This window comes from Branchiostoma belcheri, unplaced genomic scaffold, assembly GCF_001625305.1.
Source record: "Branchiostoma belcheri isolate BF01 breed outbred unplaced genomic scaffold, Haploidv18h27 scaffold125, whole genome shotgun sequence".
Classification (NCBI taxonomy): Eukaryota; Metazoa; Chordata; class Leptocardii; order Amphioxiformes; family Branchiostomatidae; genus Branchiostoma; species Branchiostoma belcheri.
This window is the reverse complement of record NW_017802658.1, coordinates 742,575-770,304: the sequence shown is the minus strand read 5'-3', so window position 1 is coordinate 770,304 and position 27,730 is coordinate 742,575. Positions and strand designations below refer to the sequence as shown.

Genomic DNA, 27,730 nt, shown 5'->3' with positions numbered 1-27,730 from the left:
TGTAACCTGCGGCGCTATTGAAAACCCCTGCAGCGTTGAATATCTTTCCACCATAATCAATTCATACCTTTCGGCTACCGCAAATATTAACCGACGGTTCAATATCTTGCCAGTATTTGCAAACACCGTATATGCAAGTCATGTGATGGTATTTCAATTTTTCGATTAAATTTCACCGTTTCAAACCAATTCATTGCAAAAATAAATTAGTTTCTAATAAATCCCCTTCATCCAAAAATATGAACATAAACGACAACAATAATACTGTTAATAAATATTGTATTTGCAAAATATTTGCAGAAGAATCGCAATGGGCATTCCAAAAGATAGTGTATCAGTGTGTTGCAGACGACGCATGGAGCGAAACATAAATCATCATGATTTTCACTTCCGGGGACACAGAGAGGACGACAAGATGGCGGAGCGCTAAATGTGCATTTTCCTGGTTTCTTCATCAAAACCGCCATTTCTTAGACTCCTCCAGCTCGTAGGTTGTACAGAATGGGCGCGTGGAGAAGGCGAAACCACGGTGGCGTGCGGAGAGAGGAATGAGAAGATGGAAATTTCCTGAAAATTCCTCGTATAAAGGTACGTGGAAATACACGGACCGAAATTAGTCTGCGCGAGGGTGTGCAAGGGTTTTCCGAATATAAAATTTTTCTCCATTTCAAACGTGAATCCAGCGACTGTTCCAGTCTTTGCTTATCTAAATGCACACTATTTATCCTAAAATTGTTATCCAACCAGTAATAACCATACTTGAATGTAATTTTGGTATGATTTATAATGAAGTTATTAAAATCTGTCCCTAGAACTGAGCAAGTGACAGATGTTGACCTGTGATTCTAATGGACTAAAAAGGTTTTTCTGAGATTGAAGTAGGCCACCAAGATCCATCAGTTCTTGCCAATCATATTACATTCAGTAACTGCGCCCAAAATAGTAATCGTTGCGCAGGGAGCATTGTGTGTAGTGGCTAAAAACGATAGGCCTTAAGGTATTGGGAGATGAACCTAAGAGAAGAATTACTGTAAAAAAATATTAAAATTGGTCCAAGGATGCATAAAAAGTATTAAAAGAATGATAAAAGCATATTTTCAGTCTACCCCCTTGCTAAATTTCAGGTCATATTTTCACAAAGAAGTATGATATAATTGCACAGGTGTCCAAAATATACTTTTGTGATAGCATAGCCAAGTTTGTACATTTATAAATTATTAAAATAAATATGATGCTTGCGATACTAATTGTCTTGTTCAACGCCCAAGGTATTTTTGCATTATCTCTACAAGGAAAAGCTATTACTAGTAATTCAAACACCTTCTGTATGTCCTTACAATGTAGTACTGAAGAAAAATTCCTGCAATCGAAACTCAAAGGTAAATTGTATCATTTTATTATGTATATCTTAAAGGCACCGAAAGCAATTTCAGGCTGGCAACACTGGATTTTCAAAGTCATTTTTTAATTCAGTAAGAATCAACCCTTTCCTATAGCATACTGATAACTGTGAGGCAAAAATGCAATGTAAGTGCTGACGGAAAATGGTTGCTTGTTTGGTACCACAGACTGGTTATTGGTGGCACCCCAAAATAAAGGAACTCCTGACATAGCTTGTTTTTCATCTATTTAAATGCTTATGAAAATGTGCAAAGAAATTTAAATGTCAATATCAGACAGACATTGTCCTCCAGAATATTTTTTGTTTTGCTGCCCTGAAATGGCATTTTGGTACATGAAGATTGGTCTATATCTGAATTCTCAATTTGGTAGCTATGGGGGTGTGTGGGTGTGTACATATAACGTTGGATGTATCATAACTTCCATTTTGCACAACAACCATCTTTGCTTGCATGTATGTCAGTAGTTTTCTGTATCACACACCAATACAACTTGCCAGTCTAAGCTATTTTTATAACTGCCATCTCGAGATAATTTAATGAGGAGGCCCTAGTATAATTGTATTTGATAACAACAGGTTCTAAGTACTATGTGGTGGAGGGAAACAAATTTCAAAGGCGGCGTTTGATAAAATTCATGCTTGTAGTCGTGACTCTTTGTTGTTCTTTTTTTCTTTTTAGTCGCCGACTGTCACGTGTACAATCTTGTTTGCCATTTTGTATGTACCATGTGCTGCCTGGATGTCTTTCTTCTCTCTTTAAAGGTCTTTCTCTTCATCCATGAATAGAAGGACAATATATTTAGTAGCATGTAACATACACACGTATTCAGAGGCTTTAGCTTTCTGTTAGCTCTGCAGTAACTTTGAGGGTTGCGAAGCGATGTTGATTGTCTGAGTCCCAGTTAACAGTAATGGCCTGCTGTGAGGATTGATGTACAACATGTAGCTGAAACCAAGGACGGTGGGCATATATAGGGAAATACACTGTAGTCGAAAGGACAGAAGGAGCTTACCAATATAACGTTATACATGTAGTGTTGGAAGAAAGAATGGAAGGAATATTATTACAGTTAACAGGTGGTCATCTCAAGGGGCATTAGTATTTAGAAGGGAAACAGGTTGAGCATCACGTGTGGTGTTGAATATTAATGGCTATTACTAGACATCAGGAGCAGACATGAGATTGAAAGGTTTGAGTTCTTGCATTCCTGGTCCTGTGTCCTTGAGAAAGGTGACTTCACATGATTTTCCTTTTAGTAGCGGCCTCAAAGGCACTACAGGACCACCTTCACCTTTACCAGCTAAGCAACTGTAGCAACATGTTCAGAGAAAAGATCTTACTGTGCTGCATGGTTCAAAACAAAAGAACTGCGTAAATGTGTGTGTTTTTTTATTATAGTAACGTTATATGATTATTGGAATGATAATTAAATTTAAAGTCTGAGGTCAGCAATGCAAAGATGTATTGTCAGACCATCAGAGCAAGGGATGACGTACGAGACATGATTAATTACTGTAGGTCGTGACAACGCTATACAGAGGGATGGTAATACCGGTACACTTCATAGCAGCCCTGATGACATTAACATAATTTATTCAAGAGGAGCAGGGGTATCCTACACTACATTAGTTGCTGTTAGTGGTACTGTGGCGACAATCGGTCTCTGAGGCTACAGCCATACAGGAGCTCGGGAAGGTAAGTGGTCGTTGAAGCAAATTACATCTTACTTCGACTAGAACTGTCAATCACGGTAATGGAGTGATGTACAATGTAGGTGACCGAGAAATGCCACCATTGATTTTATCATGTGGTAATCTGACCTCAAAACTAGTAAATATGTCATAGATTATCAGTATGGATTGGAGAAGGGCTCAAAATATGGAGACGAAAATGGTCAAGAAATTTGCATGCGAAAAATTGGAGGCTTTTTGATCCCTGCGCTGAAACAAATTGTTTTCAATGGATTTTTTTGTTTGTTTTCTCTTACTAGTGTAGAATGTACATGTTGCCTCTATGGGATATTTTGTAACCCCCATCCACATCCTCGTAATTTGGTCCAAAAGGCTTGTACCATTGTCCAAGGGAAAACATTATCACAATTGCCAGATGACATCAGCTGTAATTATGTGCTGGGCAGCAAGAATTTATGGGGTGATTAAACAAGGAAACCTAATGAACTAATGTCTGGATTGTCCCAGAGGATTTGCCTATATGATGATTTTGGTTGACGGATTTGTTTCATGAGCAAATATCATTTTTTCTTCCCTATTAAATGGGTGCATTTGCCTTTAAAAACTGTTAGTTTGAATGTAGTGTTTTGAGAGTTCACATATTTTGAGTTCACATGTTTTGAGTGTTCACATTTGTGAGGTAATTTACACTTGCTAATTGCTTTTTTATCTGTTATTACCGGTACCTTGGCAACATGCACGTAGCTTTTACGGTGGTTAAATACCGGGTAGCTATTGTTAATGCATGTGTATTAAGCATATGAAAAATATCCTTTTTTTTTCAGAATAACAGTGTGCATCAGCTATACATCCGCTCTCTGAATTTTTGGTGCAGCTTAACTGTATATTTCATTAACTTAATATGATATCCAGAATATCAAACACTTACTTAATCAATATTTAGAAAGTAGGTTGCTGAAAAACATCTAATTACCAACAAAGCATTCACTATCAAAGAAAATGGAAATGCAGCACTTCCGTTATGTATTTAGTCCATTGCCTGCATAATACACAAAGAACTAGCTTCCTTTCATTTTCAAAAGCGAGCTTGATCTTTAAAGATATTAATTTTTGCTTCCTTCACTCCTTAACACAATCAGCTTGTTGCATTTTCATGTATATTTTTAGTTCATTCCACAGATAATACACAAACTTTTATCTAATTCTTTGAAAATATGCTTGCTTTAATCTATTTGATGTATTACTTTGAAATTCATCCTTGCAAAGAGGAAAATCTTTTAGAATCTTTTGCAAAGAAGCCTTGATTCCTCCTTAGTTCTCTGCAAAAAAAAGATCACACATCTTACAAAATGTATGCATTTAGGGCATGGCTCTAGGCAATTGTCTATCTTAAGGCAATGTCATGAGGTACATGTAGATGATCTGAGATACAGACTCCAATGTGGAATCGGAATTAAAGACTCACATATCTAAAGGGCCTAATTTACACATTTCTGTGTTTTCATATTATGTTTTTAGTTCATTGCACGGATGATATACAAATGAACTAGTTATCTATTGAAAATAAGCTTGCTTTGATAATCGTGGTAGTAGTTTGAAATTCATCATTTGCAATGAGAGAAATCCTTTGCAAAGAATGCTAAATTGTGACAGGGGATCATGGTATTCCTCCTTCAAAAAGGATCACACGTCTCAGGCCACACCAATTTAATTTGTTGGTTCTCGGATTCGCCTCTCCATTTTTTTCTGATTTGCAAAAATAAAAAAAAGATTCTGGTTCTGAATCAACTCAAAAATGCTCATATTTTGCACCCAACAGTTAAGGAAAGTCCTTTTCTTCCTAGTTGATACAGTTTTTCCTTCTATCAATGCAGTGGTTTGATTAAAAGTTCAAAATTCATTCTTTAGATTTTAACCCAGCCTTTTGTGTCGACTTCATGGCTCCTATCGACCATTTGGGGCTATAATAGGATGCCTAGACCTGCTTTTATTTCTTTATTTTTTTTGTTGCCCTGTCGCTTCATATTTTTTCAGAAAAAATCCTAGAACCAACAACTTAAATTGGTGTGGCCTTACCATGCACTTTTGTAGACAATTGTCTGTCTTATTAGCCAACAGCCTGTACAAAGCATATCTAGTAGATGACATCTTCTGAGATACAGGGTAGTCCAAAGGGAATTGTAATTGAAAGAAGGGAAACTCTCAAAAGACTTCAAAGATGGACCCTTTACATTAAAGTCCATTGGGGAATCAAAGTCGAAGACTTAAAAGAATCTTGAAGGACTCAAAAGACCCTTTAATGGAATACAGCATCTTGGCCTGACCAGTGGGCTGAACTCATGCCAAATTGAATGTGTGAATAGCTTGTAGGTGTATGAAAAAGGCTAACTAGACATGCAACGTGTATCTAGAATAAGGTGATTTTCAAGCTTTAAGGATGGATCAATATGTACATTAGGCCACAGCAAGTAAATTTTATGGATGACATCCTCCACAGACTCCAAATCTAATGCGAGCGGGCAAAAAAAAAACAAGGTGGGCCGAAAAAAAACCAAGGTTCCTACATTCAAAAATTTTGACTCAATCATTATACAAATGGTTTTGATTCAGTGGGAACATCACATATACACAGCCAGTATCACATATCACTGCATCAAAGTAAGAAACAAAACATTAAATCAGAGCCTTTTCTTGTCTCCTCTCTTCATAGTTATCTGCCATCCACCTTCGGGCATGGCAACAGACATCTTTGCCCACTTTTGGCATGTTGATCACTGTCAGAAGGCAACAAAATTTCTTCTTTGTTTCCAAAATTAGGCAAAAATTAATACGCGCGCTGATATCATCCATAAAAATTACTTGCTGTGGCCTTATACGCTTATACGATAAAAACTTTTTAAGATAGAACTGCCTTAAAGGTAACAATTCCACCACCAGACACTCAGCATTTTTGGACTTGACAAAAAAGATTTAAAAATTCTAAGACTATATACATCTATATGTACAATGTATGTTCACATTACATGTTCCCCTCTCCAAATATGTATGTCTATGAAGTGTCATTTGTACTATGAGTATTTTAGCTAGTTGTAAATTCAAGTTATACTGTAGTCTGCCAGCAAGGTGTTAATAGGCTTGACGTGTTTTAGTCATTTTTACAGGCTTTTTTTACCGAAATCTTATTTTCCAGTTGGCAAATGGTAATACTGCCTGGCAAATAGTAACTGTCTGGCAGTTAGATACTGCCTGGCCAAATAGTCTTTTCAGCCACCACAGAATCTGCTTGGTGATTATAAGACAGACAAAATAACCATCTTGACGGGGATTCTGACATTCTGGGCACTCAGAACACGCAGACACTCGGCTTGCTTTCCCTGGGGCATCGCTAGTGAGGTGAAACCACATCCGCTTATTAAAAACCAGCATGTGGCTCATCCTTTAACATCACATGAGCTGGAGCATGGCACCATGAAACATTGCCAGATTATCATAAATACATAAAATCATTTTTACCATGTATTTAGCCATAGCAGAACATGAAAATCATTGACAGGATAGTTTCAAGCTACAGCGCTCTTGATTAAGGTAAAAAGAAATGTTTGCAAAAGGTTTGTAAGCCATAGTTTTCCCGTAAATCAAAATTTGCCATAGCTTTGTGAATGTGTGCTTGAAAATTGATGTAAAGGCTTGTTGCCAGTATGTTAATTGTTATGCTGTCAATATTAGAGTTGAAATGTTGATCTGTTTTTCTTCTTGTTTTGTCACAACAGTATTTTGGCAGACAGAAGGTGTTGAATTTCATTATCATATGTTACACTGGTTAAGCATGCATAAAATATTCATACTTGACATCATTTTGGATTTAGTGCTATATATCTAATAGTAACATCAGGTACAGGCACAGGTAACCATGCAGACGTTTAGAAGCTGGAGGATGTTGAGCTAGCTTTGTGGTTAGGGATGTTGACATAGAATCTAAAGGTTTTGGGTTCAAATCCCTAGCAGGCCCCAATGTTGTACCCTTGGGAAAGGCACTTTACACCTAATTCGTCGCTAGACTCAGGTGAAAATTAGTACCTAGCTTTGGTTAGGAATGTCATCTCGAATGGGACATAAGCCAGAGCCCATGTATGACAAAAGCCACACCTTGAAATATAGAACTTAAAAGTCTTACTGCAGATATTTCAAGAGTTTACAGTATTAGATCAAGAAATTGCATCTTCTTCATAAATGTTAATACTCTCAAATCAGATGTCTCTTGAGTTCCAAGAAGTTGACCTGAAAAGCCTTCTTGTCGCCTAAGTAATCTTGGAGATGTGCTCTTCTGTCATACTTGTTGAAATTGGGGTCATGTAGATATGAGTTTAGAGTATGGCAAAGAGCTTTTTGAAGGATCTATTTATTTCTGTTGCAGGATTTTGAAGAGCTCAAAAAGCCTCTTTGAACTAGGTTAAGTGTGCAGTGTGAGTGGCAGAATAGCGTGTGCAGAATGACATAGTTTACTACGCGACATAGGTTCTGTAACTATAGAGGCAGAATAGTGATATTTTTATTCCATTTTAGCAGTACTTCGCTAATATAATATACCAAGCCATTATGTTACAATGAAATCACAGCTGTCCTTGGTGCTGAATGACATTCACGCTGATATTGCTGTTATACTGAAGGGCATCTTTCCAATCACAGCTGTCCATGGTGCTGAATGATATTCCCACTGGCATTGTTGTCCCTGTCATGTAGACTAAACCATAGATTCATTTTGTCAAGCTGTCCCTGGTGCTGAGTGACTTTCACACTGATATTGCTGTACCTGTCATTAACACTGAATGGCATCTTCTCCGTCATAGCTGTTCCAAGTGCTGAAATACATTGACTAGATTATACGTTCTTGCTGTCATAGCTGTCCCTGGTGCTGAATGACCTTCTGACACAGCTGTCCTGTCATTCACACTGAATGCTTCATTTTTTCTCACTGCTGTCCCAGGTGCAGAAAGACACTCATGCCAAGAATATCCTGTATACTATTATGCATTTGATATGTAAAAAATACCTACAAAAGTATTTGGGTGCACCACTGCACCCACAGAAAAAAATGGGTGCACAGCTCAAATTTTGGGTGCACTAAGGTGCACATGCACCCAGTATTTCGAGCCCTGCTGTCCCTGAAAAGCATTTCTCTCACCCCTGTCCCTGGTGCTGAAAAGCATTCACACAGACCTCACTGTCCCTGAAAAGCATTTCTCTCACCCCTGTCCCTGGTGCTGAAAAGCATTCATACAGACATTACTGTCCCTGAAAAGCATTTCTCTCACCCCTGTCCTTGGTGCTGAAAAGCATTCACACAGACAGTACTGTCCCTGAGAAGCATTTCTCTCACCCCAGTCCCTGGTGCTGAAAAGCATTCACACAGACCTCACTGTCCCTGAAAAGCATTTCTCTCACCCCTGTCCTTGGTGCATTCACACAGACAGTACTGTTCCTGAAAAGTGTTTCTCTCACCCCTGTCCCTGGTGCTGAAAAGCATTCACACAGACATTACTGTCCCTAAAGAGTGTTTCTCTTCTCTCACCCCTGTCCCTGGTGCTGAAAATCATTCACACAGGCATTACTGTTCCTGAAAAGTGTTTCTCTCACCCCTGTCCTTGGTGCTGAAAAGCATTCACACAGACATTACTGTCCCTAAAGAGTGTTTCTCTTCTCTCACCCTTGTCCCTGGTGCTGAAAAGCATTCATACAGACATTACTGTCCTTGAAAAGCATTTCTCTCACCCCTGTCCCTGGTGCTGAAAAGCATTTACTCAGACATTACTGTCCCTGAGAAGCATTTCTCTCACCCCTGTCCCTGGTGCTGAAAAGCATTCACACAGACAGTACTGTCCCTGAGAAGCATTTCCCTCACCCCTGTCCCTGGTGCTGAAAAGCATTCATACAGACATTACTGTCCTTGAAAAGCATTTCTCTCACCTCTGTCCCTGGTGCTGAAAAGCATTCACACAGACAGTACTGTCCCTGAGAAGCATTTCTCTCACCCCTGTCCCTGGTGCTGAAAAGCATTCACATAGCCATTACTGTCCCTGAAAACCATTTCTCTCACCCCTGTCCTTGGTGCTGAAAACCATTCACACAGACATTACTGTCCCTGAAAAGCATTTCTCTCACCCCTGTCCCTGGTGCTGAAAAGCATTCACACTGACATTACTGTCAAGGGAAGGCATTTCTCTCACCCCTGTCCCTGGTGCTGAAAAGCATTCATACAGACATTACTGTCTCTAAAAAGCACTTCTCTCACCCCTGTCCTTGGTGCTGAATAGCATTTATACAGACATTACTTTTCTTGAAAGCGTTTCTCTTCTCTCACCTCTCTTCCTTGGTGCTGAAAACGTTCACACTGACTTGATTGTAACCATTGTCTGTTCTGATATTCCAGTGTTGAGAAGGCTCCGCCCCTCAGCTCTCTGATGAAGCGAAAGGTCATTGCCCTGGGGATCATCAACCTTGTTGTGATCGGCATCACGTGGATGGAAGTACGCCATGGCTGGACCTCGCATCCAACTGTCTTCAACGTCTCCTCACACAGGTCTTTTTCTTAAAGAAATCATTCATAGCTAAAGGAAGTTTGTATGCTTTTTTTCCGTTATTAGCCATTTTAATTCTCAGTTTTTGATACATATTTTGTAGCCAACTTGGCCCAATTTTATCATCACCATCCAATGCCACAGATGTCAGGAATAAGCTATAGTTGTAGATTTCACTCTACACCAATGTTCTATAATATATTATTTACTTCTTTGCAATAGAGTGTAGCCAGTGCATTTTGCACAGAGCTTTATTTATGCCTGAATTTAGCATTATGATAAAGCATTATAGCCAGCCTGCCATGATGTAGCATATGATATAGCCTCAGCCTTCCTGAATTTGTCATAGACCCCAGTCATGTAGGCCCTCTAAAAGTTAACAATCTCCCTATACCAAGGTAGCTTTCTAACACCTAATTTGTATATGCTCAAGGAATGGGTAGCTAGCAGAAAGTTAAAACAGCTATGCCAAATATGCCATGTTATTCATTAGTTTATTTCCTGAATGTGACATGTTAACACAATAGATACTACAGAGACTCTATTTTTCCTTCTTTTTTTCCAGAGCCCACAAGTTCCCTGCTAGAAAAGAGAAAGCCGACTCAGGAACGCTGTTCTCAGATCGCGTACAGCCCTGGTCACTTCTACCGTGGTTCCCTGCCAGGCGAGAGGTACGCAACGAGGCCAAAATCATCAAACCTCCGAAGAAGAAACCCGTGAAACACACTCCCGTGTTGGAGGCTTGTCACCCGCATAGTTACGAAGATGACTTCCTCGGGTACGGGTACAAGAAGACCACAACAGAAGAAAACGAATGGAAGTTCAACTACACCGCCATCGAAGAACTAAGGTTTGTTCATCTGTAAATAGTTAAATCAGGTTGTTGAATGGTTGAATAGCAAATTTTAAAGTTCTTTATTCAACCATTTATTAAACAAGAGCCTTCTTTGTTCAACCTTTTTTTCATGTTATAAAAGCTAGCTACCATTTCTACACAGTTTCCGTGTTAGCTTGCTGATATCTGTTGCATTACATATATAACTATGTTAAATCATTCCTGTCATCCAATAGTACTATCATGATGTTGATTCTAACATATTAATGATTTACCATTATATAATGTTTCATTGTTCATTTACCTTGTATATTATTAATTTATCACAGTCTAATTTGACTTGTATGTTTTACATCCTTTTTTATGTCCCTATTTGGCAGAAGGGACTACCCATATGTATACAAGATTAATAACAGTTACTACTAGTAGATAAATTCTTTGTATATATCTTGTGTTACTCATGAAATAATGTACAATTACTGAATGTTGGCAGAACGCAATGTGCCTGCACAAAACTACAAATGTATGGTTTCTGTTGGATATTTGATCAATCATTGCATTTTGTCCATTGACAAGATGCCTTTTCTGACACAACATTTGAAAACTAGACAGGATGTCATCTATAACTCTGAATTTTGCACAGGTGCAGTATGTTCTGCCAACAGTCTTTTAAAATTTGATATGAGAAATATGAGTAGCTTGGGGATGTATGCCCAGGCTGACTTCTTACTGTTTCTAATCCTATACAGGCTGCCTAAATTACTTTCTTCTTTCTTTTTTCCCCAGGGAATCCCTTGAGACGTGCTGCCATGTTCGAGACCTCTTCATTGCAACTAGGCAGAATGTCCCCAAGGGCTCTCTGCTTAGATTCGATGGAGACAAGTCTGTCCTAAAGATCACCCACAGAACAACTGGCCTGCTCCCTCAGGTAAGGGATTGTGGCGTTTGAATCCTAACGGCTCAATTACATGTGTATCTAATATGCTATGAGGAAGAAAGGATCAGGAGTTCAAAACATAATGAATGATCATCCATTTTCACTGTGATCATCAACATTCAAAATACTATGTGCACGAATAATTTCATCAAGTTGGCAAGGACTCTGTATGTGAACTTCAAGGCTCTTTATTCAACAGCCAGTGGATTTTTACATTGAAATTTCGGTGAATTCCTGTCACCTTCAGGTCTCAACAATGACTGGTTCTGATTCGTGCTGCAATTTCAAATGTGGTCCCCGAAATGTAGAAGGTTGTGACGTATTGTCAAGTACGAATCAGAACCATTCATTGTTGACCTGAAGGTGACAGGAATTCACCGAAATTCAAATGTAAGAACCCACTGGTTGTTGAATAGAGAACGTTCTGAAGTTAAAGGCATGCAATGCAATTTCAGGGTGGCAAAACTTGATTTTCAAAGTCAATCTTCTAGTCATTCTTTTAATGTAGTAAGCTGAATCATTCCAAAGCATATTGATATCTATGTCACTGATAGAAAACAAATGCTTTTTTTCTTGTATCGTAGGCTGGTTCTAGCTATTTATGGGTGGTACTCAAAAATATATAGATGCCTCACATAGCTTGTTTTGGGCTATTTCGAATGCTTTAGATACATGAAATGAAGATAAAAATGTGCAAAGAAATGGCAGTATATCAAATTTCCTCATCCAAAGTATTTTTTGTTTTGCCATCCTGAAGTTGGATGCCTTTAATATATATCATGGTCTTCTGTAACAGGTGCTTTGAACGGAGTACAGACCTACAATGTAATTATATATTTTCCCCTTGCCCCACAGAACAGCTCGTTGAGTGGCCAGTTCTTTAAGAGCTGCAGTGTGGTGGGGAACGGAGGGATCCTCCTGGGCAGTAAGTGTGGGAAGAAGATCGACGCCTCAGAGTTTGTTATAAGGTCAGTCTACATGTGTACCAGTTTTCTCATCAATTCTATAATACAAGTATTGAAATGGCAGAATAGCTATTGATACTTAGGTGCATATAGATCATGATGTAATCAATAGCAGTTGCAGTCAATTTTCTTACCAATTCTACAGTCATTGAAATGGCAGAGTAACTGTCAACAGTTGATACTGATACTCAGATAGATATATGTTCACCAAGCATTAAGTAGTGCCAGTTTCACCGCTGCCTAATCCAGTAACTGAAAGAGAATTCTTAGCCAAATGGCTACTGGTAACTCCAGTACTAGTGTGCTTCTGAGAGCTGACTTAAATCTTGAGACTATTGTATATCAGGGCTTAGAATACAACAGCTGTGGCTCTTATACTATATATGTATGGCAATTTCAGAACAAAACATGAACCAGTACTGGTAGAGATCAGGAACACCTGCACAGCTCCAATTCTGCTACATCAATCTGCATGTATGCAGGAGGTATTTGAAGGCCTGGTATATTGTACAATGTCCTACAATGTTCCTCCTTTCTTACACCTTTTCCTCCTTCCACAGATGTAACTTGGCTCCAGTAAACGCGGTGTTCAGTGAAGATGTCGGGTCCAAAACCTCCCTGATCACCCTCAACCCCAGCATCCTAGAGAAAAAGTCAGTCCTGGCGGTCTGCCTATTTACCGGAATACACCGGAAACCACAGTTAAACACCGGAAAACACCGGAAAACACATATAGGAGGCTAAAATCTACCGGAATACACCCTGCTTAGACGAGATAACATCCCAAATTGCTGTGTTTTGCCATTAAATAGCGTGTAAATCGCCGCAGGAACCCGGCAACAAGAAATTATAATTTAGCGATCGGTGGAGGCGACCCGACCAGTCGCCATGTTTGTTTACATTGCGGACTACGATGTTTGTTTAGCGCCATCACAGAAGAGAATTGATTATTCAGATTGATGCGGTTCCCATACACAGTGCACACAACTCCGAACTAGTTGGAAGAAAGATAGTAGCATAGGATACCCGTGAATGATTGCTACGAGGTCGGTCTGTTGGATAAAAGCGCAAAAATCCGACGATAAAACTGCCAGACATTTTCCGGAAGCAACGCAAATCGAAGGTCAATGACCCGCACAGAGCGAGTGCGTGCGTCAGCGAGCGGCGGCATTTGATACTTTCTTGCAAAGCTTGACACTGAAATTTCATCTGATTTTGCCGAGGACAGCCCTGAAATTTTATCGTAGTCGATCTAAAACATAATCGCCAGGATCTGAACATGTTCTCTTCAGCGATATTTAGGCGATCGCGAATCGCTCATGAGCGTCAGGGTACGCTGACTTCGGCACCATTCGATCATGAATAAAGAACACCAAATACACCAAAAATCCGGATAAGAATATTTATTTCCCCTAAAGACTTTTTGAGTTATACATTTATTCACAAGAATTTCGTTATGTAGTGGTGGAAATTAGCGTTACTTTTCAAACAAAGAAAACTATTTGAGCGGGCGTCCCCACGCTTGTTTTTGCCGGCAGAGAAACTCAACCAATCAGAGACGCGTAGCAGGCACACGTGATGTAAGATTTGCATATTTCCCGGGGAAAATGTGTATTTTTATATGTGTTTCTTTTAATACCGTCCAGGTCATACTCACAGTTACGTTCATGTTAACGTATTAACCTATATTTATATAACGTTAACAAAATTATCTATAAAGGAACTTGATTTGTGTTGAACAGTGACTTCGTTTTTGTATGCCCAAAATGATAAAGAAAGCATGCTTATAATTACTTTGGATAAAGCAGCTACATGCACCCGCGGATCCAGAGGGGGGCGCATCCGGCGTTCGCCAGCCAGCCGCCGATCTCAGTGGAACCACGGCCGAAAATAAATACCCCCGTAAGAGTAAAAACAATTCTAAGAGGGTTGGTAAGATTTAAAATGGTCTGCACGCCGTGAACGTTCTTTTTCGTCGTAACGTAACACGAATATAACATGGTAGTTGTGCCTCAACTGATGATGGCCAGTTCTAATGCACTTTCGGCTCTAGTTAACACAGAAATCTTTAACAAAGATTATATCCATGTAATGCATGCCGTTACAAAGGTTCAGTTGACAGAAATCTTTTCATTTCGTATCACGAAATCTCTTTAAATCCTAAGAAATGCTACAGGAAAATTAATTTGGAGCGGGACTATACCAGCCAGCGGTACGAAGTGAAAATGCGGGGTTTGCTACAATATTTGGGCCTTTGAAATCTTTTGCCGTCCGCCCGGTGGGCGGGGCCATGCCTGTGCTGAGGGCGTGACGCCGCTCTGTCTGATCAGGACGTGCCGACTCGTCTTGGCAACACGTGGGAACGTCCCAGCGACGAGAAGCTTTCCACCTTTGATTTTGTGACATAAGCAGTAGTTTACGAGATATTTTTAAAAAACCTTTTCGCTCGTTCCCGTTCAGAATAGTAAAGCCCCAGTAGCCCCTCGTTCTTTGGTTTGCATCAAATTTTAAATTCGGAAGCACAGGCTCACTCCTCCGCAATCGAATTTTTTATAAACTAGCTACGCCGAGCTAACTTTTCCGTGGTCCGGCCAGGTTACAGCAGGCAAGGTGGCCCCATTCAATGTGTGTCTTCCGCTGACACCCGGCGCTCCAGAATTTAGTATTGTCCTAAAAATTTTGTGAACTCTTGAAAATGGTAAACACGTGCGCGGCGCTCCGTCGCCACGCACGGCCGGTACTTCACATGTTGTCACATTAGTGTTATCCGGTAGTGTATTTGAGTGCTGCGATGTTGTGACCGCGCGTTCCCCGCGATCGGAAAATGATTTAAGTGATCCGGTCTATAAAGAGGCGGCATTTCCTTTTGTATTTCAACTATTTGGTTCTTTTTTTTTCGCTAACTTAGATGCATCGCGAACTCTTTATTTGCCCCGTTCCGTGAAATTTAGTCGTCCAAAACATAGATGCATTTTCAATATTCTATTTTCTCAGTCGTAAAATGTACCGACAGGCACATGAATGTACTGAAAACATCAGTATTACTTCGTTGGTTAGTTGCTCAGAAATGACTCTAAAATACACAAGAGAGAAAAATAGCGTTATAGCCGACTGCTAAGTAAACAAACATGGCGTCTGGCCGGGTCGACTCCGCCGATTCATAGTGATTTCTTGTTCCCAACGTCATATAACAAAGTCATATACGACTTATTTCATGCCAGAATGTAGCAACTTGCGGTACCTGCATCAAAGACCTTTTCATTTCGGTAAATTTCACTTCTGTACGGCGATCGCGTTAAACAAACATTTCGTAGTCGGCAATGTAAACAAACATGGCGACTGGTCGGCTCGCCTACGCGATCACCGATCGCCAATTCATAACGATTTCTTGTTCCCGCGGCGATATACACGTTACTTCATGTCAAAATACAGCAATTCGGTATGTTATCTCATCATATCAGGGTGTATTCCGGTAGATTTTAGCCTCCTATATGTGTTTTCCGGTGTTTTCCGGTGTTTAACTCTGTTTTCCGGTGTATTCCGGTAAATAGGCAGACCCCTGGTTTTCTCAATTGAGATGCTGCATTCTGAATTCACTTTCTTTGTGATGCTCTGTTGGAAGTTTTTGGGTGGCCTTGAAACATTTTATACAAATCTCTATCTCATATCTATGAAATTATTTGAATCTTTAATTACTAGGAACATTTGGCAAATTCTATCTCTAGTAAATTCTAAGGACACTAAAAATCCACATTATTCTAACTGTGGGTCAAATTGCCATTTGAAAGCAAACGTTCCTCGTAAAGCAACCAACAATTTTATTTACAGTTGGCATTAAAGCCTCACAAAAATGGCAAGTTTGCTACTGTACACTCTCTAAAATCTTTGCCTGTATTACTCAGTTTGAATGTCTGTACTGATTTTAAAGGATCAAAAAGATGAATTTATTTAACTAAGATTAATGTGCACTTGAGTTAACGTTACAAAGCTACCCTATTCTTCCTGATTGGACTATATATTGTCCTTTGTGCCGGTGTGGTCTTTGCTAAAATCTGTCCTTTTGTTTGTTTGTTTGTTTTGTTCTTTGTTGGCTGTACACATGTCCCCGTGATGTGCAGTTTGTGCCTTCTGTGTGTGTTACTGTGGATTTCAAAGGTAACAACATTTTGTTCTGAAAATTACGTCTTTTTCAACCCTCGGGAAAAAATCTGTCTCTTACCATATGTCCTTAGTCAAATCTTTTTTTCATTTTTTTACGATTATTTCTTGTCATGTGTGACCCCACAAATTAAACCTGTACAATAGTACTGATTCTCTGTGCATTTATTACACAATTATATGGTCTTCCAATGTCTTCTTTTTATGTTTACTGAAGGAAAACATATTGTTTGCTCTGTTTCTTCTTCCTCTTCTTCTCCAAACCAATAAGGTCAATGACCTGAACCAGACGCCTGTCACCATGGTAACTGGTGTTGGGTTACATCTTGTTGCAATTAAATAGCAGGAGGGATTTAGGCTCCTGGCACCTTATATACGAAATATGTTTGAGTAAGAATTAACAGAGCAGACCATATGCAAAGGTAAACATTATGCATTTGCTTTGCAAACGTTACTTTTCTAGTTAAGGATTTTCTTTCCTTTTTGCTGATAGGTATAAGAAACTGAGTGAAAGGGGAGTTCGCAACCTCTTCCTGCAGGACATCAGTGCATACAATGACAGTCTGATCTGGATCCCTGCCTTCTCCTATAGAAGGAACATGCAGCTGGCATACTATGCACATAAAACCCTGCAGGTTAGTCCTGAGGCCACAGCAATTTCACTTCCTGCTTCTTTACTTCTTCACATTTTTTATGCTTTGCACATAAAAAAGATTAAGTGTTTCAGTCAGGATATGATCATGAATGATGACTACAACTGTTTACAGAAAGTCCTTGTCTTGCCCTTTTAGGTGTTACAGATGTTTTTATTGATTGATATGATTGCATTAGACCTTCAGAATTTTATCAGCCTAGTATGATGGCTACTTTGGCTATAACATTTGGAAATTTACCATACATTGCACCTGCAATTGTGTTTGCATTAAGATTTGATTGATTGATTGATTCATTCATTGATTGACTGATCGATTCATTGATTGATTGGTACTAGCTAACTAGATAAGCAGCCTTGGCTACATGCTTGCTGAAGAATTAGGAAAAAAATAAACCATGTAACAGACAATTTAGTGATATAGTATATAATGTATCTCTGAAAATGTGTTGTTTTCCTTAGGGTGCGAATGCCCAACAGAGAGTTGTGTTTCCCCACCCAAACCACCTGCGGATGTTGGGGAAATACTGGAGTGACCAGGGACTACCACAGGGGAAGAGACTATCCACTGGTCAGTAGGAAAATTACCCTGTGTAGCAGCTTAGTTTTTGTTTTTATGATGCAACTACTGCAAGTCTTGAAATGTTTGAAGTGGTTTGCAGTTGCAGTGTTTGCAACATGAATTTTCTTCACGAATTCGTGACACCGTGAAATTCAATGTACATGTACATTGTACTATGTATTACTACCAAACAGTGCCAATGAACAAAACTTTTCCTTTTCCTAAATTCCTCCACAAAATCAAATCAACTTACTAGTACCTCCTCCCCAAATAAATGAACTTACTGTGACAGTATTCTATCATTACCATATTCTATTGTTACAATAATTTTTTCCTTCTCCTTCATAGCATGTTATAAAACAAATAAGACATATTGCAAGCAAAGCAAGCACTCCACCAGTGAACAAATTCAGCTGGGAAGAGAACTTTCATGAGTGTGCATCAAGTACATGTCTGCTGCCTAACTTTTTAAACATACAAATTTGGTAGGCTGAAGGTTAAGACATTTCCACCATCCTATATGTGCCCCTTGTTTGTTGTTTTCCCTAGGTTTGTTTCTGGCCAGTGCGGCGATTTCCTATTGTCAGGAGGTTCACCTCTATGGTTTCTGGCCGTTTGACCTCAACTGTCAGGGGAACAACGTGACATACCACTACTACGACAAAGGCTACCAGAGTAGCGGCCACTCCATGTCGTCCGAATTTGTACAGTTGCTGAAGCTACAGGACAAGAAGATTGTACATATAACCACGGAAAAGTGTCAGCCTTAACCGTACAACGTGTACACAGCGCCAGTGAGTTACTCAAGAACGTGCGTCTAGATCTTGATAACGTTAAAATGCTGTTAGCTTCATCAGATTGATGATGATCATCATCATTCACTGGTTTCTGCATTTGCAGAGTATCATAATACTAAGAACATAGGGTTCTTATAACACAAGTTTTAGAACATTTACCTGGTGGATATTTTGGTAACTTCTCAGTTTCTTTCATCAGGGACTGACTGGACAGTAAAAGATAGTCCCATTTTTGAGGCTGTAGGGGCAGTGGGTTGTTGATCCACTGTGTCTACGGCATGGTATTGGAAGGCAGAGCCCATCCCTCTCCTTCCACTGCCTTTTACCTCCCCAACTGAGGTCATATACCTATTTTACGAGTTACACCTGGGTGGAGTGAGGAAAGCCGTGTAAAGTGTCTTTCCAAAGGACACTAGGTCTAGCCAGGAATATCAGGAGTCGAACCCACGACCTCTTGAACAGCCACAGGACGCCACACAGTTTGAAATGCTATCAAGCTGAAATTTTCATTATCAATGATCAACAAACCACTATCCATTCAGCCCCTGATCAAGGTAGCTGAGGAGTTACTGAAACATCAACCAGGTAAATGTTTTCAAAATTGCGTTACAAGAACGCTGTGATCTTAATAATGTTGTCAACATTTTCAGGGAGCTCCTAACGGAACACCTTTCAATAGTGTCAGAATATAGCAATAGGGAGTGTTGGTTCTAAATAACCCAGAATATAGCAACAACAAACACATTGTTTTCTACATGTGTTAAAAAGAGACTGGCTCTTGTCTGAAATCATTTTCACCTGTGATTTTCATGCTTAGAAGATACCTTGATTACAAGCTGCCGGCTGTAAAATAAAGTTGCACATGGAAAATATATGTTAGGCCACAGCAAGTAATTTTTATGGATGACATCAGCGCGTGCATTGATTTTCGCCTGATTTTGGGAAAAAAACAAGAAATTTTGTTGCCTTCTGACAGTGGTCAACATGCCAAAGATGTCTATTGCCATGCCAGAAGGTGGATGGCAGATAACTATGAAGAGAGGAGACAAGGAAAGGCTCTGATATAATGTTTTGTTTCTTACTCTGATGCAGTGATGCTGACTGTGTATATGTGATGTTCCTACTGAATCAAAACCATTTGTACAATGCTTGAGTCAAAATTTTAAAATGTAGGAACCTTGTTTTTTTCAGCCCGCCTTGTTTTTTTTTCTTGCCCACTCGCATTAGATTTGGAGTCTGCGGAGAATGTCATCCATAAAATTTACTTGCTGTGGCCTAATGTACTATGTAGAAATTGATAATGTAAACCTTAAACCTGTTTTTTTCATAACATTTGTTCTCACAAATTTAAAAGTATTTTATTTGTTTGTAATTTCTGCACGGTAAGTCCAAAGAGTGTTTACATCAAACTAAAATATCTAGCTTCATTATGTAAGTCTTAGGTCATCTAGAATTATGCAAAGGAACTGTAAAATTTCTGATTCTATCATGTTTCAATTATGGTATCATATGCACGTATCATATTACCATGAATTTTGCATTGTTTCATTGTGTCATCATCAGGTCGGCAATTTGATGGGTAAAAATTTTTTCTTATATTCATTTCACCTTTGTTTACAAAATAACATTGTAGGACAAGTCCTTTCAGACAAGGCTCTTGTCTGAAATCATTTTCACCTGTGATTTTCATGCTTAGAAGATGCCCTGATTACAAGGCAGTGGCTGCCAGCTGTAAAAAAAAAAGTTGCACATGGAAACATAATATTATATGTTAAGTACTATGTAGAAATTATGTAAACCTTAAACCTGGCTTTTTCATCATGTTTGTTCTTTTTTTTTGTAATTTGTACACGGTAAGTTCCTAAAAATATCTACACTGTAGCTATCTACATGTAGCTTCATACATGTAAGGTCATCTATAATTATGTAACATTATTAAGCTCTTCTTCTTATTCAATGTGAAGGAACTTCAAAATTTCTGATTCTATCATTTTTCAATTTTGGTATCATATGCATATGTCATATTACTATGAATTTTCCATTGTATCATTGTCAAGTCGGCAATTTGATGGGTTACAATTCTTTCTTTTTATTCATTTCGCCTTTCTTTACAAATTGAACAAGGCAAAGTTCTTTACTGACATTACAGTAGCAATATCCTGAAATGTTACTGGATTGGTCAATTACTATAGTGGTGTAAAGCTATGATTGTTTTTTAATTTTATTTTTATCTACCACCATTTGATAAGTTTTATAAAACAAGTTGAGTATTATAAGATTATCTTCCACCTTGTCTTAAATGTTACAAAAGGGAAGAATATCATGTGAAAGGTACATGTATATATGCCGTAAACCAGGCTCCCTGCACTGGTATCAAAGATTGGAGATGGAAAACTAGCAAATATACATGTACAATTCCTTGAATGTATTCATCAGGTTGGTAGGTGGTAGCAAAATTGTCAGTAACAATCATGCAAACTTTAACATTATGGAAATTTTGTCGTTGTATATTCTGTGGTAAACAATATGATTTTATTCTATAGCATTGAAGAGAATGAATTCATCAAAATATATCACTATAATTTTTTAACAAAATCACTTTATGTATTAGGGTTGACTTACTCGTATGTATATCTCTCATTCTATGTTAAATGTATGTTTTATCTTTGTTGAACAACATTGTCATTGTACAAAATGTATGTATTAACCCTCTTCACGGGGGTCATTTTTACACTCATGGTACATGTTCAAGGGAGGTACAGTAGGAGGAGAGTTAAAGCAATGTTGGGAAAGTTTGTCAATCTCAAGTGTAATATATTATTTGGAAACTTATTGTAACAGCTCAAAGCTGTAACATCTCCATTGCAAAGATTATGAATTCTACCATAAAAAAAATGAATGGTGCAAGGAATGCATATCAAAAATATGAATCTATTGTGAGATGCAGTTTCAGATAAAGTGATATTAATATTCCTTGTCTGGATGATATCTGTACATTTCAGCTGCAAATCTTCAAACCCAAAGTCTGTGTCAATATGTAACATATACCTACCAAGATGACTGAATGTGCAATACGCTAGCATTAGTAGTAAAGAGGGAGCCATGTTTGTATGTTGTTTGTGGCCAGTGTGAAAAATGTCATAGTTTGAACGAGGTACGTTTTTTGTCCGGTGCCGTATATTTTTGTAAAACAAAGTGCAATGTTTCGTAAAGTATTATTTTACAGCAAAATCGAGTGCAGCATTGTTGAAGAAAATGCAGTGTGTATCCTTGATGTTTTGAAATAAACAATTTCAATGTCAACACTCCTTCTCGGTAAGTCATTTTCATTTCCTTTGCACAAGAGATAAAGTCAAAGGTGCACAGCCATGATTATACTTTATAGAGATTACAAAAGAAAGATGCATTACAAAATAGATGTTAATGATTTATTTTGCAAAATATAACACTTCTTTTTCTTCTTCGCCTACTAGTAGAAGCAAAACTATTGGTACCATCCAACAACAGATGATTCCTGTAGCTTGCCTGGTGTACTTACTCATAGGTTAGTAACTTAGTACTAGTATACTACAAAAATTACAAAAACTTTGGGATGTAGGACCTTGACTTGAGTTTCATGTCTATATAAAAGGTGAGATTGTCCTAAAAAGCATAATCATCACTGGATGGCACGACTTTTTAATAACATTGCAAAATTTCAGAAATAGAGCACCTCATTTTGACTATGTCCATCCTTAAACTACTAGTATAAATTAGTGTTCAGTACAAATCTAGTTTGCAAGTAATTTGCACATTGGAAAAAGAGCAGACCTAAGACCTTACAAATATAATTGTACTGTTAGGTGCAATTTTACTGCTAAAAAGCTTTCTGCATTGTCTCAGTCCTGGACAAGAGGTAGATCTATGTTGTCTTCACTCGGGCTACTTTCAGTCGGCTGCTTCTCTACATCTACTTTCTTTCTTCTGGGAGTCTTTGGTGTGGACATGCACAGGGTGTCCTTGTTGAAGTTCAGTGGCATGACGCCCAGCTCTCCGTCAAACCTATTCTTCACAATCTGCAGAAACTTTTTCCCTTGCTGAGTTGAAAGTCGCTTGTCTTGTAGGATCAGCACATTGTCTGCCTCTTGTACTGCCTTCGCGCTTCCGAACACTGACGCCATTTGTAACACGTTGGTGTCCTCTTCCTTCCGTGGATGGATGACGAGCGTCACGTGGCAGTTGTTGGCTGAGGCGAATTTCCGGAATGTCGCGATGATGGCGTCTTGCTGGCGGAAGCGATCTACGCCGATGGAGGTTTCAGTCCCCATCATGAATTGTAAGTTATCCACAATGACGTGTTCGATGTCGTACACGTACGCCGCGTGCTGCATGGTCTCTGTCACGTTTTTTAGCGTTTGCTGTCCGTAGAATGTCATGAAGTACAGCGGTAAGGCCTCAAATCTGTCTGCCCACTCGTCAAAGTTCTCCAAGTTTGCCTCCAACTTCACCTGAGAAAACTGTGACAGCATCATCTTCAGTAACCTCACATTCTGTATCTCGAAACTCCCCCATAGCGTGTTCACGCCCTGCATGCAGGAGTCCAGCGAATACTCGCTGATGAACGTCGTCTTCCCGCTTCCCGTCGGTCCCGTGAACACGGTCAACTCCCCGCGCCGAAACCCCTTCAGCAGCTTGTTAAGCTGAGGAAATCGTTTCCACTTGACGCCTGCGACTTGCTCGGCTTGACTCAGCTCCCTCTGCACATCTTCTCTTAACTCCCTGAAGGACACGATGGACTTGTGGTTGACCTGTAACAGACATGACATTTGTGATTATGGTAATTTATAGGAAAAGAGATGTTTGCATATGGAAAGAGATGTTTGCATATATTAGCGCGATAAGTAGGCCCTGATTGGTCAGTGAGAGTAACCAATCAGTGAAGAACTATTGTTAGCATAGTTGAGTTGGAAGTGACTTTGTCAGTCTGTTCAGGACCCAGGACAGAGTACATGTGTAATACTAATAAGGTGATCTGTAGATTTCTAGATTGTACAGCTTGTGGTATCTGTATTGTATCCTTGTCTCTGTAACTTAGTATTAAACTCCTTGTAAACCCTTAGACCTTATACTATAAGTTATAGCACTATCTAGACATTATTTATTACAAACCGGTTGGGCTTCGGACACGACTTGACCCATGCTGGACCCCAGGAGGAGGAAGTCCAGTGGACGGGGATGCTCCTCCTTAGGTCGGATGAAGTAGCAGCGTTTGGTGTTGAGTTTCCTGCTGAACTGTTTGGAAGCCTCCCAGGATCGCATGTCGTTGCCAAACCACAGGATCACTTTGCGGTACTTCTCCAGAAATGGCAGAATCTGGAAAGATACAGAATATATTATATATAGTTGGTAATAAATAAAAATCTGTAATAATGTTGACTTTTTCAATTCATACATGTACGTAGAAGATACAGGTGTAAGCTCAAGTTGCAAGCTAACACTTGAATACAAAGCACCTCATTTTATACATTCTGACAGTGTGATACATGTATTTTCTTATCTATTTTACTTTTACAATTACAAGGACTCAATATACCACAAAAATGTATGTTACTACAACCAATACATATTGTATAATACAAGTATATAAATTATTGGATCTTTTTCTACATATTCAAAGAGTGTGAATAAAAAGAGTCATAGACTGAGCACCTCCTGAGGCAGTGATGCTGTTCCCTTGGGCAGCGCTAACAGCATCGTGTTCCTTTTGCTGTTCCGCAGCCCCTGCCTGAGCGCGACCACATCTAACTCGCTCGCTGTCAAGATGACCTCATCTGTGTCGGCTGTTCCCAACTGACACCCAAACAGGTTGTAGTACCCTGACTTCGGAACGCTCGACTCACGGTACTCAATCTCCTTACCAGTCGTGCGACCTTGGACGACCTTCATGCCACATATCCTGTTGTCATGATGATGGAACCACGGGAAAACCAGGCTGCCCTTCTCCACGTCAACACGGACGTTCAACTTGTCCAGGGAATCATGGGATAGGTGTTCTGCGCCGAGTTTGGATAATATTGTATTCAGTACTGCCTTATCGGTCTCCTTTATGGGTGTGGCATGATTCCAAGTGTCGTCGACAATTTGCGACTGCGTTTTTACGTTGTTTAATGACGCAATCGTGGAAAAGGGTTCCCCTCCATTCTCCTGATTTGCGACTGTTTTGGCTTTTGTGCTCTTTGCGCGACCTTTTGCGGGCACGACTTCGAGGTAGTCCTGTAGCGAATTCCACCCTCCCGTCACCCCGGACTCCAAACACGTGAAATAACCCGTAGTCATGTTGATGAACAGAGAGAAATCCTTCTTCGCGGCGGCGGTCTTCTTTCGTTTGGTGACGAACGGGCTTTCTGCGACGAAGCACGTGTAACCGGTACTGAAGGGAATGTTGTGTTTCCGCAGCACATGCCTGATGCCCGTCGCGGTGACTGTTGGATACTCCTCAGTTGCTAAGGCCTTTCCATAAAACCTGAAAGAATGGTTGCTACTCTGAGAAGGGAGAATCTGACAACAGTTTTTCTGATGATCTCTGGCTATGGTTGACAGAGCATGCTTTGGATGTGAGAGGTAGCAACGTCTGTGATCTGTGTTTCCAAGTCTTGTGAAAGGTCTCGAGCATTGCAAGTTCGGGTTTTGAGTTGAAGATACACAGAGGTAACGGGGATTCCATCTATAGTAACCCCGGTGACTTGTGTATCTTATACACTGTTGGCCTTTCCATAGCATGCACATGCTGCTCTGTCTGTGAACCGACCTCCGAATGCAAAAATCTACGACTTGACAACCAAAAACCGAGTACCGCTGAAGAAGAATGGAGCCCAGCATCTTCACTTTGCAGCAGGTTATCCCTTTTCCTGGCACAGAGAAGATATACAGGTACTAGCTGTCATGTGAAAACACGCGCGCTTTTTTGTGGATGGGCGCCGCCATCTTGATCCTGTTGTTCATCATTATTCCGGTAGGTGGCGCTACTTAACCGTCTTGTGATCGTGACATCATACACCGCATCCAAGTTACACACAATACAGTATAGAAATCGTTTGTATTCAAATAAAACACACCTTAGGTTGCAAAACTGTACAACTGTCGTATAAATCATTTCAAATCACAAAATTAGGTGCTTTTATGATCAATAGATTACTTTAAGTAAGATTTTCTTCTTATTTTGTAGCATCTAGCTGCGGTGTATGTGACGTCAGGACCAAAATACATACTTCCGTATTGCTATTTCGCAGGTGAGTGTGAGTCACAAGCTCCTGTCACCAAAAGGCACCAGAAAAGACGTCAACCATCACTTTTCTCACCAGGTAAGGAGCCTAAAGGTGTTCCAGATTAATAGAGAATGTCTTGAATTTACGCTAGCTTTCCGTAAACGTGTTTATGTTTCGAAAACAGAGAAGTAAAATGTCATGATTTGATGGTGCGATATTTGGGGAGGGGAGTTATCTTGTCAAAACAAGACTAGATCAAATTCTATTCTGTCCTATAATTTAGATATCATATCTATGGGTATAAACGATGCGATGAACATTTGTAAACTTATGTAGTCAACATGGGATCTAGAAGGAAAACCCCAAAATTGCGTTTTGATATCATTTCGAAGATTAAAACAGGTCAATTTTTTGTGTTTCTTCTAACCTCTAAAGTTCTTCACACTATTAAAATGCTACAATTCTCAGCAACAAGGCACTACAGCAGGGGGCTAGCCCATTGGTAGTGTTGTGTGTTTGACCTTCGTATACATAGATGCTTAGCATCTAGAAAGCAGTATGTAACGTTACCATTTTTAAGTCTTTGGTATGACCCAGCCAGCTGCAGGGTTTGAACTCACAACCTCCTGGTTAGTATCGTGTTGGGGGAAACCAAATTCCCAAGCATACTGTCTCTTATTAGTGTAACACTCCTACGGGGACGGCCTGTTGCACTGGGCGGGGGAAGCTATTAGAGCCCCCGAAGGCACAACCTGCCCGAACACCCCAACAGCTCAACAGCCCCAATATCACGTAAGACTGGATACCAGGCTACCTGGTTACAAAGCAAGCACTTTTCCCTATTGAGCTATTGCACCTTTTTACAATACATTTGTTCAACTTTCAGTCCCAAAGCCCCACAGTATAAGCCACCATGCCTCTGGAATGGCTGTTTGGGAAGAAGAAGACACCAGCAGAAATGCTGAAACAGAACCAGCGAGCGCTGAACAGGGCCATCCGAGACCTGGACAGGGAACGGGCCAAATTAGAACAACAGGAGAAGAAAATCATCGCTGATATCAAAAAGATGGCGAAACAAGGACAAATGGTACAATGGTTTTGATTGGTGTAGTCCTCTGTTAGGTTTCTCCATGTTGCACGGTCCCAGCCCCTAGAATCTGAGGCCTGTGTGTAACTTAATACTAATAGTTTAAGCTAACTCCTGTGTCTTTCAGAAAGTTTACTATATCTGGTCCTTCCACTGCTTGGGGGAGGGGGGGGTTCTTTACCAGTGTCTGATAGTGGGAAACCCCTTGAGGTATGCCTTGAAAACAAAATCGGACTTACCCAAGTCCACAAGAAATTGTGCTTATTGACTATATAACTCTGGACAGTCTTTGTCAAGGAATGAGCAATCCCCTGCTTCTTAGACGTCATGTTATGCAGACAACATATGTGACTTGGTGAATCATAGGTACCGTTGCAGAAAGTCTGTGGCGCCCCCCGTCTTTGATGAGGGATTGTTCAATACCCTGATATACTGGTAGATAATGTCGTAGACTCCCTCAAGTCATTTAGATTTGTATTGACTGTGAATCGTCCTTAATTTTGCATGTATCATGGCCTTATGTTTTGTTAAGGATGAAGAGGATAGTACCAGCAGTATTATAATTATTATAGCATCTTTGTTTTAGTGTTGTTTTTTAATCTTTCAACAGGACGCTGTGAAGATCATGGCCAAGGATCTTGTCCGAACACGTCGCTACGTCAAGAAGTTCATGTTAATGAGAGCAAACATCCAGGCCGTGTCTCTCAAGATTCAGACTCTCAAATCCAACAACGAAATGGCACAGGCCATGAAGGGGGTGACCAAAGCCATGGCCACCATGAACAAACAGGTTTGTCCCTCTTGTACTCTCTCTAAACCACCCG

At 39.8% G+C, this 27,730-nt stretch overlaps 3 protein-coding genes across 3 annotated transcripts in view; 2 read left to right on the top strand and 1 right to left on the bottom strand.

Annotated features, from left to right (window-relative positions):
- The first annotated feature begins 397 nt into the window (after positions 1–397).
- Positions 398–18,688, top strand: LOC109463400 (alpha-N-acetylneuraminide alpha-2,8-sialyltransferase-like). Its single transcript, XM_019760211.1, has 9 exons — positions 398–588; positions 9,522–9,671; positions 10,235–10,519; positions 11,291–11,432; positions 12,297–12,409; positions 12,967–13,059; positions 17,058–17,199; positions 17,679–17,787; positions 18,328–18,688. Exons 2-9 carry the CDS (start codon positions 9,553–9,555, stop codon positions 18,546–18,548), a joined length of 1,224 nt encoding a protein of 407 aa, XP_019615770.1. The 5' UTR covers positions 398–588; positions 9,522–9,552; the 3' UTR covers positions 18,549–18,688.
- A 3,473-nt stretch (positions 18,689–22,161) lies between these two features.
- On the bottom strand, positions 22,162–25,574 carry LOC109463399 (twinkle protein, mitochondrial-like). The gene is made up of 3 exons (XM_019760209.1): positions 24,264–25,574; positions 23,724–23,927; positions 22,162–23,362 (listed from the first exon to the last, which is right to left on the bottom strand). The coding sequence occupies exons 1-3, from the start codon at positions 25,431–25,433 to the stop codon at positions 22,454–22,456; spliced, it is 2,283 nt and encodes a 760-aa protein (XP_019615768.1). The 5' UTR covers positions 25,434–25,574; the 3' UTR covers positions 22,162–22,453.
- A 215-nt stretch (positions 25,575–25,789) lies between these two features.
- LOC109463401 (charged multivesicular body protein 2a) overlaps positions 25,790–27,730 on the top strand; it is a 9,125-nt gene continuing 7,184 nt past the window's right edge. The window contains exons 1-3 of the mRNA XM_019760212.1: positions 25,790–25,915; positions 26,706–26,906; positions 27,517–27,696. Coding sequence (XP_019615771.1) covers positions 26,733–26,906; positions 27,517–27,696 — 354 coding nt within the window. The 5' untranslated portion in view covers positions 25,790–25,915; positions 26,706–26,732. The remainder of the gene's footprint in view (positions 25,916–26,705; positions 26,907–27,516; positions 27,697–27,730) is intronic.

Bases quoted from the DNA above. Each gene is read 5' to 3' on its own strand.
- LOC109463399 (XM_019760209.1), bottom strand. From the start codon at position 25,433: ATGCTGGGCTCCATTCTTCTTCAGCGGTACTCGGTTTTTGGTTGTCAA. The intron at 23,928-24,263 runs GTGCTCAGTCTA...GTATCTTTCCAG, and splicing joins CAGCATCACTGCCTCAGGAG to ATTCTGCCATTTCTGGAGAA. The intron at 23,363-23,723 runs GTTTGTAATAAA...TGTCTGTTACAG, and splicing joins TCGTGTCCGAAGCCCAACCG to GTCAACCACAAGTCCATCGT.
- LOC109463400 (XM_019760211.1), top strand. From the start codon at position 9,553: ATGAAGCGAAAGGTCATTGCCCTGGGGATCATCAACCTTGTTGTGATC. The intron at 13,060-17,057 runs GTCAGTCCTGGC...TTTTGCTGATAG, and splicing joins CCCAGCATCCTAGAGAAAAA to GTATAAGAAACTGAGTGAAA. The intron at 17,200-17,678 runs GTTAGTCCTGAG...TGTTTTCCTTAG, and splicing joins ATGCACATAAAACCCTGCAG to GGTGCGAATGCCCAACAGAG.